The sequence below is a fragment of the Sander lucioperca genome, chromosome 18 (assembly GCF_008315115.2).
Source record: "Sander lucioperca isolate FBNREF2018 chromosome 18, SLUC_FBN_1.2, whole genome shotgun sequence".
Lineage (NCBI taxonomy): Eukaryota > Metazoa > Chordata > Actinopteri > Perciformes > Percidae > Sander > Sander lucioperca.
The window spans coordinates 3,775,557-3,792,062 of record NC_050190.1 but is presented as its reverse complement, the minus strand read 5'-3'; the positions used below and the strand labels follow the sequence as shown (position 1 = coordinate 3,792,062).

General features: G+C 40.5%; 1 protein-coding gene across 4 annotated transcripts in view; it reads right to left on the bottom strand.

The window, feature by feature from the left end:
- The window catches only part of si:dkey-196h17.9 (tumor necrosis factor alpha-induced protein 2), a 39,230-nt gene extending 24,089 nt beyond the window's left edge, over positions 1-15,141 (bottom strand). Inside the window, exons 1-12 of one of the 4 annotated variants that reach the window (XR_004101718.2) lie at positions 14,824-15,127; positions 12,599-13,010; positions 12,130-12,247; positions 9,684-9,770; positions 9,318-9,418; positions 9,113-9,214; positions 8,792-8,936; positions 8,566-8,679; positions 8,206-8,361; positions 7,976-8,097; positions 7,055-7,527; positions 5,806-6,707 (exon numbers count right to left, since the gene is read on the bottom strand). Coding sequence is in view for 3 of the 4 variants with exons in the window: in XM_031280448.2 (XP_031136308.1) it covers positions 7,374-7,527; positions 7,976-8,097; positions 8,206-8,361; positions 8,566-8,679; positions 8,792-8,936; positions 9,113-9,214; positions 9,318-9,418; positions 9,684-9,770; positions 12,130-12,247; positions 12,599-13,010; positions 14,824-15,049 (1,737 nt within the window). In the remaining variant the exon portion in view is untranslated. Of the gene's footprint in view, positions 1-5,805; positions 7,528-7,975; positions 8,098-8,205; positions 8,362-8,565; positions 8,680-8,791; positions 8,937-9,112; positions 9,215-9,317; positions 9,419-9,683; positions 9,771-12,129; positions 12,248-12,598; positions 13,011-14,823 lie in introns of those variants that run through there. The other 3 variants (XM_031280448.2, XM_035994368.1, XM_031280450.2) reach the window with 3 other exon arrangements.
- Between the last annotated feature and the right edge of the window lie 1,365 nt (positions 15,142-16,506).

Sequence of the window (16,506 nt, the reverse complement as noted above, 5' to 3'; positions counted from 1 at the left end):
TAAAGCATAGGGGGCGGGTCAAACCATCACCAATGAAGAAGGAACTCTTTGCTGAGTTCAATGATACCTCACACAAGGGTCTACATCAGGGGTCTCAAACTCGCGGCCCGGGGGCCAATTGAGGCCCGCGGGATGATATTTTGTGGCCCCCCCTACTTGACATCAAAGTTTAGTTTATGTTGTTCTGAAACGCACCTTTTTGCTGAGTCGTTGCGTGTGCCGCGCTTGCCACGCTTTTATTTTATTTTTTCACTTACGGGCTACCATAGCTAGTCTCGTAACAGCTTCCTGTGGCATTTGTTGTCAACGGTTGTCAAGCTAGCCAACCGTGAAGTACCTGGGGAAGTATCAACGTTAGTCACTTGGTTGAAACGTGTTCCTGGGTGACGGAAAATATATGCCATCACCCAGTTCCAGTCATGTCTCTCTCAAAACGTGCCGTGAAGAGAAAGGTTGGTGACGAGCACAGGCAATTTCAGTGAAAGTGGGAGACTTTTTTCTATCGAGCACAGGGGCACCCATATATGTCTCATATGAACAGAGAAAGTTGTGGTGTACAAGGAATATAACATCAGACATCATTACTCAACTAGACATGCTGAGCAGTATACAAAATACCAGGGAGATGAGAGAAAGAACCGGGTCGCCAATCTTAAAATGTCTATTGAGGCAACAAGATTTATTTAAGAAAGCAAACAAAGAATACTTTTGTTGAATACTTGATGCGGCCCAGCCTGACCCACACTCTACCTCGAGCGGCCCCCAGGTAAATTGAGTTTGAGACCCCTGGTCTACATTAGTACTCTACCTTAAACGGTTCAAATGTTATGAAGGGGGCGTGACCTGAGAAAGGGGGCGTGGTTAAAGTATAGGGGGGGCGGCTCAGTATCACATGTAGACCACACATTATAAGTTTCATGTAAATCGGATGATGTTTGTCATATAAGGCACATTTCCTGTTACCAGCGGGGGGCGCTATGACAAAAAGTCAATTTTGGCCTGTAGATGTCCTCAGGCCTGGACCCTGTCTATCGTGAGAAATTTCGGGCAGATACGACAACGTACACTCAAGTTACAACAACTTTTTTGTTCATCGCTAAACACTCAAAATGGCCGCCACGCCACGCCCACACTGTTTGACGAAAAGTTTTTCTTTTAATAACTTTTCATCTTTAAGGTGTTGAGATGGCACAGACCAAATTTGAAGTCCATCGGATGAAATCTCTAGGAGGAGTTCGTTAAAGTACGACATGTGGAAATGGCCAAAATCGCACTAATTTCGAACTTTGAAATCAAAATGGCAGACTTCCTGTTGGGTTCAGGGTATGGCTCTAATGACGTTTGTTATACGTCTTTACATGCTACATATGTGTACCAAGTTTCGTGAGTCTACGATAAACGCACTGCAGGGGCTCAATTTTTTTAAGTTTTGTAGGGGGCGCTAGCGAGCCATTTTTGTGCGCCTATTCCCGAAACCCTTAAAATACGTACATTTTCAACAGACTTGATGCGCCCGCCAATTTTGGTGAGTTTTTGAATATGTTAAGCCCCTCAAAAAGCCAATTAATTTGCAGAAAATAATAATTCTTTCAGTTCTTCGCCGCTGTCGGCACTCAGGCCCTAATAAAGACACCTGGGCTTGGTCGAACCCAAAAGCCATATTTGGCAAGACCAGTGGCAGAGACCGAAACAAGTCCAAGTCCAAATACCAGCGAGTCCGAGACAAGTCCGAGACCATTGAAAAACCGTCTCGGAGTCCAAGACCGGACTTGAGTACTACAGCCCTGCCTCACGCTCACTCACTTGCGCTTATCATCACCAAAACACACACAAACATAATCTCTTCCACCGCACTACTGAACTCTGCTGCTGAATCAGGGAAAGTTATCAGGGGAAAACAGCACAGACAAAGGCATAGAGAGGGAAAAGAGAACAGAGAGAGTAGAGAGAACAGAGAGAACAGAGAGAGCAGAGAGACCGATGCTCACCCGTCCCCGAGGAGGCGGCGTGCCAGTTGGAAAAGACCAGGTGGAAACAGTCGCACATGATGGCAACTGGTGGTAGCAACAGCAGCAGAGATAAGGTCCTGGGCCGTTTAGATGGAGGGAGGGTGGTGGTGGAGGGTTATGCAGGTGGTGGTGCTGCTGCTCCACCCCCCGGCTCGTCCTGGATCAGCCTGTGTGTGTGTGTGTGCAGGTTGCTAGTCGCAGCGCAGCGAGGGATGAGTTGCAGAAATAACCAGAGAGAGAAGAGAGAGTGAGAGAGCTGTCTGCTGCCTTCTCTGAGCTCAGAGCTGTCCGCTGAGTGAAGGAAACTCCCTCGCCTGCCCCATGAACATAGACCTCCAGCGCAGCACGCTAACGTAATCATAGGAGCTGCCCCCTCCCCTCTTCTCCATTCTACTTCTCCTCCTCTTCTTCCTCTCTCTTCCTTTCAGTCTCATTGATCAGCCTAATTAGATTAGATTAGTGCAGTGTACAAGTACAAAGACAGTGAAATGCAGTTTGCGTCCAACCAGAAGCAGAAAAAAAAGTGCAAGTGCAATGTGATATTCAAGTATAGACAGGTGGTGCATAGGCAGGACAAGAAATATATTGCAGTGTTATAAGAGCAGAATAAATATGGCTATGTAATATGAACAGTGTATGAACAACACGTATATGTGCAATATAGTTGCAGTGACATTATACTAGTAGTAAGAATAATATAGATATAGATATATGCATTGTATTAACAGAATATATAATAAGAAAAACAGAATAACAGAATGAACCATATAGACAGATATGTACAGTATGTACAGCTATGTGCAATGTGGTAACATTATAAGAATAGTAAGAATAAGTGTATATGCAGGATGAATAGTATGAAGAGCAGTAGAATATGGCTATGTATAGGTGTAATTACAGTATGTACATCTGTAAATAAATAAAAAGAACTGTATGGGTGGGGTTAGGGTAGTGCAAATTGTGAGGGGGTGCTTAGTGGGTTAATTATCACTAGGATGCAGAGTTAGAGTTCAGTAGGGTGACAGCCGCAGGAAAGAAGCTTCCTCTGAACCTGCTGGTACGGATGCAGAGAGACCTGAGACGCCTCCCGAACGGGAGTGGGGTGAACAGGCTGTGGTTGGGGTGAGAATAGTCTTTGATGATGCTGCGCGCCTTGCACAAGCATCACTTGAGAGCCAGGATATTATCAGTGCACCACGAGGATAGGTGCTGGACCTCCTCTCTGTAGGCTTTCTCATCGTTGTTGCTGATGAGACCAATCACCGTAGTGTCGTCTGCAAACTTTACAATTGTGTTAGAGCCATGTACAGGTGTGCAGTCGTAGGTGAAGAGGGAGTAGAGGAGAGGGCTCAGCACACATCCCAATCACGGTGATTGTTGAGGTGTGATCATCTAACCTAACAGACTGAGGTCTGTTGGTTAGGAAGTCCAGCATCCAGTTACAGAGGGTATACTATTGATGTGAGAGTTGATACAGTCCAGAACGGAGGAGGCATATGAGTCAATGTCCGTGTGGGAGTCCTGGGTGGCCTGAGTTGCGAACACTCTCCAGTCAGTGTTTTCAAAACGCTGCTGAAGTGCAGAGTCAGCGCCCTCTGGCCACACTTTGACCAACCTTACTGTTGGTTTCACATGTTTGATGAGTGCTAAGTACTTGGGCAGTAGAAACAATGAGAGGTGGTCTGAGTGTCCTAGATGGGGGAGGGGAGCTGCTTTGTATGCATTAGCTACATTAGTGAAAACTTGGTCTAAAATCTGTTCTCCTCTTGTGGGGCATGATACATTTTTATGGAATTTAGGCAGTACAGTCTTTAAATTTGAGTTCTTATTCCCCGGAGTTCTTATGTTTTTTTTTTCGCCCAGCATGTTTCCTTGGATTAGCGTGGCACCTTAATCATGGCTGCAGCTGTCCCAGTGGTCCTGCTCCACACCCTGCTATGCCCTGTTACACCTTGCTATGCTCTGCAGTGCCCTGCTACGTCCTGCTGCATCCTGCTACGCCCTGCTGCGTCCTGCTAAGCCCTGCCATGCTCTGCTGTGCCCTGCTACGTCCTGTAATGCCCTGCAGTGCCCTGCTATGCCTTGAACTACTACAACTACTATTTATGGTTATTGTTCCATTATCTTTATTGTGACTATAATTGTCATTAGACCTACTCTACCTGTAAAGTGTCCTGAGATAACTCTTGTTATGATTTGATACTATAAATAAAATTGAAGTGAATTGAATTGAATTGGTTCCAGCAGTGATGGGAGGGGGTGAAACAGTTTATTGACATGGAGCCATAACTCAATTTGACACTCATTGTGGACGGGGAGGCAAGATTTTAGCTGTGAACGCATGAAAACTGTAAAAACCGAGATAAATTAAACTAAAATGTTACATTGAGTACAGCCTCAGACATGACATGTTGGCCTGTGAGGTTGATAAAGTTCCCAGTAAGCACACACAACGCGTTTATTGAGCGTCTGGACATCTTATTATGATGGAAATCTATACATCGCAGCAACGTCTTAACTACGTCGGTTAAATGTATTACAAGTTCCTCAGTTGTCCGCGGGTCATTTGGAAGCATTGTTTAATGAGCGTCTGGATGTCTTATTATGATGGAAATCTATACATCGCAGCAACGTCTTAACTATGTCGGTTAGATGTATTACAAGTTCCTCAGTTGTTCACGGGTTATTTCAAAGCATCGTTTATTGAACGTATGGATGTCTTTACTTTACACAGACTGTTGATGTAATGGACAGTGAATCTGAATTCTGCCCAGCAACATATTCGTGCCACAGTCGATAATGGAAGAGAGCAGCTACATGTTGCGGAGAGAGCAGCTACATGTTGCTGAAACGTCGAGCAGCGACGTCCCTGTGAGCTAACGAGCAATATCCTATGTATTCCCGCCGCATTTTGATTGTATCGCCAATATATCGCGGCGACGTATGTGTGCTTACTGGGTTACCTCCAGGGCCCACGTTATAAAATAAATAACGTCTGGGTTAAAATCCTGTTTCTAGTGAGCAAATGAATGAGCTTGGCTTTTAGTCTGGAGTTTATTTAGGACATCGCATACACCGTGTACAAAACTTAAACTTATTCCACCAACTCTGCTCCAAATCCAGTCACATCTACACGTCTGCTTTCTCTTTCTCTATCCCTCTTCTGCCCACTTCCCACACACACACACACACACACACACACACACACACACACACGCACGGAGCTCTCTTAAAGGAGCCGCAGCACCATTTTACAACAGTCTGAATCGCGCGATGCGTCCGAACAGCGGCATCTGTAGGTTGAATGTCATCGCGCTGTCTATCATCGTTCGCCAAACATTCTACAACATTCTTTATCCGGGGAAAAGAAAAAAAAAGAAAACATTTTTGTTATAATGTTGTATAGTTTGTATGGTGTTTGTTAAAATTGCACATTGCAACTGTTATTTTGAAAAGCTGCTTATTTATTAATTAGATATTATTATTTAAATGTAATATTTAGTGTTTAATAAATAAGTAAAAAAAAGTTTGTAAGGAATTGGATGTAGATTGGACAGATTAAAAAGCTTATAACTCTTATACATTTAATCTTGTGACCCTTTCAGACTGATTGAGAACCACTGTTCTGGGATCTGTTTTGTGTAGGAGTCAGTGGTGTTAGTGTTGTGGAGCAACAATTTTCCATCAAGTCCCAATTTGTTAAATTGATGTTAGTCTCCATGTAGTGATGGTATAATGAACATGTAGCCAAAATCTGACTTTTGGTTGAATCATTTTATTGATTGCTTTGCATTAACTGTTTACATTAAAGCAGAAAACACGACTTTGCACTAGGAATAAAGAGAGAATTAAAACCCGTAAACCAACACAGTAGTTTCATTGGAATGCATTATTATAAAGTTTAACATGCAGTAAAACCCACAGATATACCTTGATTTAGAAGATAAATAGATCAACAAGTACTCGGCACAAGTTATTCAAGTCAAATTCAGTATATAATAAATAATAAGTGTTTAGACAGAGCATCTTTATCAGTGTAGTTCCATTTCTTTGACGTTTAGTAGCCTACCTCCAGCACAAAAAGCAAATGAAAGTACCAGAACATTAAGGGTTTGAAACAAAAGAAGAGTCATTTTGTAACTGCATAGCAGGCCAAAAAACATTTCACTTTACTGACTTGAATTATTTGTTCTTATCTTTTGATTTTCAGAGCTTAACATTTTTTCCCTTTTATAAAATATTTATCTCCTAAAGTTAAAGGCAAACAAAACCAAATGTCCCTGTTAACGGTGTGAAAACATTCAGAAATATGTAAATTTTCCTTCAAATATAATCCACCTTTATCTAACTAAAACGAAAGGACTCTCTGTCTGTCCTTTTCCCCACAAGCGTTTATCCGATCAGCTTCACACTTGGCGAAGGGAATTGCTTAGAACCCGAGAAAGTGCAGTGTCGAGAACAAGCTCCTGAGATCTACGGGACCTACGTATTAGTAGTGTGTTATGTACACACTGTGTAGCGTGTTAAAAAGGTACCCCTATTAACTGTGACAGTGCTGAACGGCATGCTGGGTACAGCCCGCTCTCCATCGCTCGCTACAGTACATTCAAGAACAGATGAAGAAAGAGAGAGCAGAGTGTTACATTGTGGCAAACTCAAACATTTCAAGAATCAGCAATGTAACTTTCAGAATGAATGCTTTTGTTTCCCGGAAATAGCCTGGTCCCAAATAGCTAGCTGTTAGCATATGACACTTATACTCTAGCATTGCTCAGGGACGCAGCTATGCTAGCTATTGCTAAGGACCCTAGGAAGCAGTGTCGAGTGTGAAGCTGTTTGGATGAGCGGCTCTCCAGAAAGCAACAATTCCATAAGCCAAACAGCCAGGCTGTTACCAACAGGCACATTTTCAAGGCAGTAAGTGCACTATTATTTAGAACGTAAACAACTTAAACAATCTATAAAATAAATAGATTTATAAATATAAAAAAAAAAAACACATCACTGCATTGGTTAGCATATTAGCATTTCCACAGCATTGGAACACAGTATGTGTTGATTTTCTCGTTTTGCATTAAAATATTATCTAGTTTCCTGAAACGAAAACACTTGAAAGGAAATCAGTGACATTTAGGCAAACTCATACACGAGCTGCCACTTGTACACAGACGTAATCCTTTTTGTGTCAAAGCATATAAAAACCTTGTGTAACAAGTCTGCTTCTCTATCTACAGATTCGATTTGAGAAGTGACACCAGTAACAGAGTGGGCTGAACAGGATTCAGATAATCTGAAAATGTTCATAACTCCCGAACCTCTTTGCTTGTTGCAGTTGATCTTCTTCATAGAGCAGCTCGGCCTTTACTAGCCAGTAAGACAACCGAACCAGAAAACAGATCTGGGTCTGGGTGTGGGTTGATATCCAGGGAGGTCCTCCAGGACCTTCAGCACCTCCCTAACCTCCCGTCCAGAGAGACCTTTCCATTGCAGCAGTTTGGGCAGGAGCTCCAGGTCCTCGCTGCAGACAAAACACCAGGAAGAGTCAGTGAGATGCACTAACTTAAGGAAGTGCCTTAAATCTGCATTCTTTCTAATGGCCAGCATGGGGCGACACATGCGGTTGCAAAAAGAAGTCAGTTTCTATAGAAGTCTATGGGGAAATTAGCCTACTTCTCACCTGATTTAAGATAAGAGATAGACTTTATTAATCCCACACTTGGAAAATTCCTTAGTACCTTTGTAAACATTTTCATAATGAGTTCATGGTCTTAATCGCTAGTTTCAAGTCTTCTTCAATACAGCGTGATGTTTATTTTGTAAATTATGGTCCCATTTATTTTAAAATTTAAAAGTAATGCAGATTTAAGGCACTTTAGTATTGGCTTCACTTTTCAGACCCGGAAGCTCCATCCATAATTTTTTGTCACAGTCTATGTAGTAAACACAAACTCTTAAGAATGACTTACCTCCATGTGCAACAGTCTATCTGCATGCTTCCAACCACCAGCTTTGTTGTGTCGCTGCTTTCACACTCCAACAGGTCTTTGACTTTCAGCAGCATGAGGTTCCACTGTCGGACACCAGGAGCCTGATGCAACACAACACACACAGGTCAGGAATTTATGTTGAAACCAGTGAAGATCTGATCCAGCAGCTGATGAATGAATGTCATTAACAAGCAGTCTGTTGATCTCACCAGGACAGAGAAGGTGTCGTGAAGAATCTCTGCATCTTCAGCGACTGTTTGTCCAACATTTGGACTCCAGCACTTTCTCAATTTGCTCTGTTTGCTTTGGATAAGATGTTTCAGGTAAAAGTGAGCGATGAGCTTGTAGGCCTCGTCTATCACTCTCTGAGAGACACAAAGAGAGAGAGACTGTTTAGTTTTTGTCAAATATTAGTAAGAACAGAGCAACATAAAAGCATTTAGACAAAAAGATATGGAAAGAATGCTGCAAATAATGCAAAGTCTTTACAATTTATTCAGAGATCATATATTTTCTGATTGTAATATAGTTGATACCCCCCCCCCCCCCCATCTCAGATTTGTACATACCTTTTGTAGGCCTATATCCTGACAGCATGACAGCTCAGAGAAAAGACTCTTTACTTCCTCGATTAGGAGGAAGAATTCCTTGTTGTCTGATTTGAAGTATCTGTTAAGGTGGCTCTATGATTTAACAAAACATTAAAATTAGTTAGACATTTCTCAATAGAAATATATGCCCCTTTTGAAATAAGAAAACAACAGGCCTACATTTGTGACTAAGTTGAACAGCTACCTTTGCAGTGTTAGCTACGATTGTCATCAGAAGTTTCAAAGTCGAATCCTCCATGTCTTCAAGCATTGCCACGGTTTCCTCAAAGATGCTATGGTCTTTGGTTTCCTTGAGAAGGGTGCCTTTAGCTTTGGTCTGGACATACTGCCTGGGAAGAAATATCATAAACAACATCATCACTTATCATCATCATATTTATTTTCTTACGTCAAGTCTTTAATATACCTACATTCCTGATTCATGTGTTTTAACTGCATTTCTATATTGCATTGCAATGTTTTAAGAAACAAGTTTGAATTGAATTAATATTTGGCAAATACTTACTTGAGTTTATTACAGTTGTTCAAAGTCTTAAAGAAGTGTTTTGTTTCTGGTTTGTCCATTTTTGCTTTCTTTTCAAGAATCTCACAGTGCACAGTGGTGTAGCTACAAACCACAGAAAATATGCAGTGTTAGCAATGCAACATACTGCCTTTAATTGGTGATAGTTATGTTAAGTCTGCTGTAGAAATCTGTAGCTTATTCTCACCTCTCCAGAAACATCCCCAGCTCTAGGAAACAAACCTCCTGCACGTAGTCAGATAGTTTTTGGCTGATTTTTTGTGCTGCTCTGTGCATGGCATCAATGCACTTAAAGAGAAACAACAACAACAAGAAACATTATTATACAACCAATAAACAAACAAAACAATTATAAAAAGCAAAGAAATTATAATTTCAAAAAGATACTTTATTATCAAATCAAATAGAAATACATGAAAACTACCAAACAAATCAATTTATAGGAAAATAGAGTAATAATAAACAAATATATGCAAACATACAAATCATTCCCTATCGTCTCACAGTAACAACTTACACTCCTTATAATATGTGTATCTGGTTTAATAAGTACCTGAATAATGTCCAGATAAAGTTCATCGTAAGCTTCTGTGCTTCTCTCATGCTGCAGGATTCCCTCGAGTATCCCTCTGACCTCCTTCTGTGGACCAAAAAGACACATATAAATCAATTAGAAGTAGTACAAATACAAATTAGCAGCAGAAAAAAGTGTGGTTTTAGTGGTACATAGTAATTTAAAAATTAATATCATTCTGGATGAATGCATGACATAAACAAAAATCGTCGGTCGCTGATGTTATTTGATCATTATTCTACAATTTAAGGTGGCTGAGAGAATAGTTTTAAAATGTGTTTTAAAGGTCCCATGGCATGAAAATTTCACTTTATGAGGTTTTTTAACATTAATATGAGTTCCCCCAGCCTGCCTATGGTCCCCCAGTGGCTAGAAATGGCGATAGGTGTAAACCGAGCCCTGGGTATCCTGCTCTGCCTTTCAGAAAATGAAAGCTCAGATGGGCCAATCTGGAATCTTCCCTTTATGACATCACAAGGAGAAAGGTTACCTCCCCTTTCTCTGCTTTTCCCGCCCAGAGAATTTGGCCTGCCAATGAGAAAGAGAGAGACATCATGGCTTGCAAAAAAGCGAAGTATGGCAGTTGGTCAAGGCCACACCCCCACCCTCCACCTTGCCCCCCCCCCTCTCCTCCTCAATAGAATTTAAACCTACAGACACAGAAATGGCACATCCTAAGGAAAGCTCATTGTGGGACTGGCTCTAGTGGCTGTAATTCTGCACCAAGGCTGAATTTCGGGAAAGAGACTTCAGATACAGTATTAGGGGACCACTAAGGCCTATATAAAAGCATCCAAAAAGCAGCAAGTCACAGGACCTTTAATGTGTTTTAATGGCCGTTGATAATGAAAGCCGTTGGTTATGAAACAGCAATTTGATTGGCTGTTTGTCAAGTACCGGTATTGTCATTGGCCCATTTCTCTTTTAAAAAAGAAAGTCTGCTGTCACCATAGACGATGTGGATTGTCTTTCACTATAGGACACAGTTAATACATCCCTGGTTTTTCTCCACGGGATATTGTTTTTAAAGCATTCATATGTTAAAAATATTCACATTTAACGTGGAGTGGTTAAATGGCTAACTGCTAGCTGGTCTGGTCAACAACAGGCTTTCAGAAAATCAAGCATCTTTCTGGGAGGATTACCAAACATGCAAGCAGCAGGATAACATAACAAAATTGGGCAAACATGGCTACCCAAAATCACAGCACAAACCAGGAACTGAGCAGCAAGTGGAGGTATGTGCCCAGTCGGCTATCACCTGTGTTTAACAGTGCTAGAAATGTGAAATAGCAAATGATGTCAAATTGTGTAATTTTCTGGTTGTGCATCTGTCCAAAGTAGTTCTTGCTCCACCATTTTTATCTACCTAAAATAGTTGAAGTTAGCTTAGCACAAGCGCTAGAAGCTGGTGGAAACTGCTTAGCTCCATCAAAAATAGAAAAAAACTCATACAAATTTATACTTTTTAATTTATGTATACAGACTCAAAGCTAAAAATGTGACTTTGTGAATTTGGAGCAGTTAGCATAGAAGCAATTCTAAAAGCCCATGAGTCCCCTCAACTTATTGGTGTTTTAGCTTGATAGCTAACAGTATTCAGTGAAGTAATGTGTTAATAAAATATTTTTTTGGAGGTTAGATTTCCTGAAATACCAGAAAGCTCCTTTAAATGTTAATTTAATAGGTTTTTACAGCCTCAAAACACAAAGTGGCTATAACCAAGTGTTTACTTGGACAAATGCTGAGATTTCTGGGGGTTCCTTGTCACAGCTGCTTTCATTTATTTTATTTTCATCTTTTAATTTCATGTTCCTCACGTAGATGCCCCGTTACCAAGTAACCACAATATTGTCACCACAGTGATTTGTTGTGTTCTGGGAATTAACATAAATATTACCATAAAGGTAATAAATACCTCATAAAAGGTGTAGATGTAGGGCTGCACGATATGAGGAAAATATCTAATTGCGATTATTTTGACTGATATTGCGATATGATTCACGATATTGGAGGGAATGATCATTTTTGTATCATTATTCTCATTTTCATTGAAAATTATTAACATTGAAAGAAATTAAAATGATTATAGTGTGATTTTTGCGAGGATCTGTACCAAACGAAGATTTTTTTCTTTACAGTAGTCTGTAGGATAGGATGTGTAGGCTGGGACATCTCTGCAGCACCACAATACTTCATTCAGAATGGTTTGACACATATTTTGCCATTAACAAATATTGCGCCCCCCCCCCCCCCCCTGCGATTTGGATATTGCACTAGTCGATATTGCGATTTCAATACAATTGCGATTAATTGTGCAGCCCTATGTAGAAGGCTAAAACAAATAAGTTGAGCTGTTTGAATTGCGCTACCAAATAAAAGCATAAGCAGCCCAAACACTATAAGAGGTAGGTAGTATTCTTACCTTTACATGTTCCAGCAGTTTGTCCTTTGCTTTTGCTGCACACTCTGTGAACAGCAGCATGTCAACTATTTTAATGGGATCCATTTCATGCAGGTCAGACTGATCACATGGCTCCTGACTGGGAAAGTACCACAAATTTCACAATTAGAACTGGGCAGCTGCATGTGTCACATCTGTATCAAATATTTTATTATTCAGAAATAATAAGAGTTATCCACAAATATCCACGGTGTTCTTATACAGCAGCAGTTACTGTGGTGCATACAGCGATAAATACATGGAACATATAAGAATAACAGCGCTTTACTTTTTGAGCTATATGTACAAATGGTTCATGAGAACAGCCTGAACAGGGTGAATTAGATATAAAGGCTTGTCTCTATTATAAGCCTGCTTAAAATAAAGGCCTAGTACCCTCTGCAGTTGAGGTGAAGAAAGATACAGTAGGTAAACATGCAGAGATAGATACCTCAGATATGTATCTCGGAGCCACATCATCAGCGCAAAGCAATTCTTGGAGGAGTTGATTTTGTTGAGTAGATCATCGAGGTGTTCAAATGTCTGACGATGGTAGCTTTCAATCAGACATTCCATCAACCCCATTGGTTTCAACAGGGGACCCAGCTTTACAAGCTCTTTGTGCACAGTTTCCTGCACATTTAACAGGTGCTGAGGGAGGTTCTGGTCCACATCTACTGGTGGCTTTGGGAAGTGCAGGGACACATATCTTTGTATGCTGTCGGCATCGGGGGCCACACCCAGAAGTTCAGCTAGCGGCTGACCGTTGAGCTGTTTTTCACTCTGCAGGTGTCGTTCCTCGTTCCTATTGGAATTGTTCTGAGCCACAACGCTGTCACAACAGGTACCATCCTGTTGGTTTTCTATAAAAAAATAAATAAAAAAAAAAGACTTGTTATAGTTTAGAACACTGTAAATATTACTTTAAAATACAAATACATTATACATGTATGTTGGAAATTATTGGACAATTCTAGTTGTCAACTATTTTGATAATCAATTTGATCGTTTTTCATGTAAAAAAAAAAATCATGGTTCCAAAAGATTTGCTTATTCTTTTAATACTGTTAATGTATTAGTAATAATGTTGAGGTTTGGGCTGTTGCTTGGACAAAACATAAATGAAGGTGTCACTTTGGGCTCTAGGTAACTGTGATGAACATTTCTCACTATTTTCAGAATTTTTACAAAAAAAACAATCCATCCATTGATGGAGAAAATAATCATTCGATTATCGATAATCCATAATGGATATTTGCCATGGAATTTGGTACAGACACTGACCACAGATAATTAATTGTAAAAACTTTGGTGGTCCTCTGACCTTTCATCTAGCGCCATCATCAGGCTAAACTTTCACTTTGTCAAATTCTTTGGTTAATGACCAAATACCTGCAAAACTAATAATATTCTTATTAGCCTCAGCTGTACTTAGTCCTGTGTTTAGTCCTAATTATAAAAATGTTAACATGCTAGTCTTGTTTTATGTATGGGCATACACAGAATTTAAAAAAATATGCACACTATTAAAGGTGCAGTAGGTAAGACTTATAAAACTAACTTTCTGTCATATTTGCTGAAACTGACCCTATGTTCCAGTAGAACTACATTAGGCAGGTAATAAAAAAAAATCCGGCTCCTCTGGCACCACCTACAGCCTGTAGTGCGATTTGCAAAAACCCACCGCTCCCTGTTCAGATGCACCAATCAGGGCCAGGGGGGGGTGTCTAACTGCGTGTCAATCACTGCTCATGCACACGCATTCATTCTCCCTTGTGGGGATAGGGGCTTAGGAGACCGTTTTGGGCTTTAGCGGAAAGGGGGAGGGACTGAGAAGTTGATGTTCAAATTTTTTGGCTAAGTCCTGGATCTTCCCAATCCTACCTACAGCACCTTTAATCTATGCTCAAGTTTACTCCTGATTTCTGGTTCATCCAGGTCTTGGCTGCCATGCATTGATTTTATACTCAGTCATGAAGCAGAGGATAAAATAAAACTAATGACAAGTTTACAGTATGAGTTAAATATTTGACTTGCTTGTTCTTCAAGCACAAAAATAGTGTGTGTTCTGCATGCCGACACACCTCAAGGGTAATTTAGGTCACACATTTGTTCAGGTACACAGGAATTCCCCTGACAGGTCTGGTTTGAACGGCACTATCACAGTTCTCAAATATTGCTCCAACCCTTTGATCTGGCTCCCCCATTGGTAACAGTTTTTACGTTTTATATCTGTCTTTTTCTTTTAAATCTCATCTTGAGACACACTTCAATAAACCTGTTTTTAGAGGGGTGAATCAGAAGAGAAGTCCCAGTGAAAGTATAGCCTACAGGGTTTTTTTTTTGTGGCAGTTTTACTTTTTTAAATCATCATTTCTGCACCTGTTTGTTTGTTTTTTCTGTTTTTCTGTGCCATCTGTATTTTTTCTCAATTGTTTTGTTAATTTAACACTTCATAACTTAGTTTTGTATGCTGTACAATTCACACATTTACATAACATTGTATTTACAATTATATTTAACCAACCTTTTCAAGCTGTATTGAAGTATAGCTCTACACTAAGAAGAGAGACGGTAGTAATTATAGGATAATAATAATAGTCTATGTAAAAAGAAGCTCACTCGTGCTTTCAGCTATGCAAACAAAGACAACTCATAATCATAAAAGAGTCTTACCATCGTTGTTGTTGTTGTTGTTGTTATTCTCTAGTAAAGGTCTCCTGCTGTCCCTCCTCCTAAATTTTGTCTTCCACGGTTTCATCTCCAGTTTGAAAGGTTTCACACAAGCTGCTGTGTCTTTGGAGTGCTGCACGTTTCTGCTCAGGGCTGCTTTCATTTGTGAGTCAGCAGCTCTTTCATCCCTTATAACGGCAGTAAAGGGGTTTCCCATAACATCACCCATACTGTACTTTCGTTTTCCATCAGGACTGTGAAAGCTGGTGAAAGCTGTTGCATCAGTCACAATAATAACATACAAATACTTTGGGTGCTGCTACTTCTACTACTACTATGATAGTATGACATAATAATAATAATTGAATAAGTGAAATTGAAACAAAAGTCCCTGACTGGAATTGAACATGTGACGTTCTGATTATGTGGGATCATCTTGGAGGAGAGGACACTCACCAGTGTTTTTGGAAGCTCATTTACTACAAATTGTGTGAAATGAAATGCATTCCATACAATCTGCATAAAACTTTGTCATGAGAAGACATTTTGGCTGACAGTAGGAAAAGCACAGATGTAAATAATCCCTCCAAAAAAAGATGGCTGCATTCCATTCAGCTGTTTTCAGTTTCAGGATGCATGCTGGCCCACACCTATGCTTTTCCTACTATGACAAGTCAAAATGTCTGCTGCTGGGAATGTTGTTACATTATTACTGCCCTGTAAAACCCAGTTTAAATGCAGAACGATTTGTTGATAATATACAGGTTGTTCTTATAAACCATTCGTACATATAGCTATGAAAAGTAAAGCACTGTTATTCGTATGTATTCCACGTATGTATTGCCCTGTATAAGAACGCTCTGGTCTGCGCAGGGAGGAAGTCGGGGTGGATTGGCAGCTCATAAAACACAGTGCTTTTTCAAGCCCGGGAGCGGAGATTGCGGCCTGGGGAAAACACAAGACTTTCTCCCAGAAAATGCGTGTTTGTGTCCTGGGAGTGTTTTATTCCAAACCAAGATCTTTTTTTTAATCTTAACTAGTCGTGTTGGTGGCTAAACTTAACTAACGTCACCGTGTGATGCTCACTTTTTGTCGGCTAAACTCAACTTCCACGTCCCCTGAAAAGACCGACAGCCCACAGTGCTCGGTAGCTGGCTCCCAGTAACCTTTTGTCGGTTAGATTTAACTGTAAAGACCGCTAAACGTAACTGTCCAGCCGGCGGTTGCCTAATTCCGTAAGATATCATACAAATTGGTACACATACGTTTTCATATGATATCTGACGTGCTGCTTTAACGTTTCAAATGATTATTCTTAGATTAACTCAAAGTCCAGTTATTAGCTTTTTCTATTGCTTCTCACAACGTCTCCCAGTGGATGTAGATAAAGTCAGGGCTCCAGACTGCGACCGCATTTTTTGAGACAATGCGAGTATTTTTTACAACTTCTAACACGTGCAACCTGCAAATTTGACTTTTTTTTTTTCAATTTCATGTTGAATAACCAGGAGTGAGCGAGTATGCCAGAGTTGGCCAACATGTGTGAGCAGGGGCTTAGCACAAAATTCCGGTCCTTGTAGAAAGGCATTCTCTATGGGGCCCTCCCCACATCCACAGCTATTCATTCCAGCATCTTTTTGGGGCCTCCTCACATGAGGGCCCTTGGTACTCAGTCTCATTTCCACC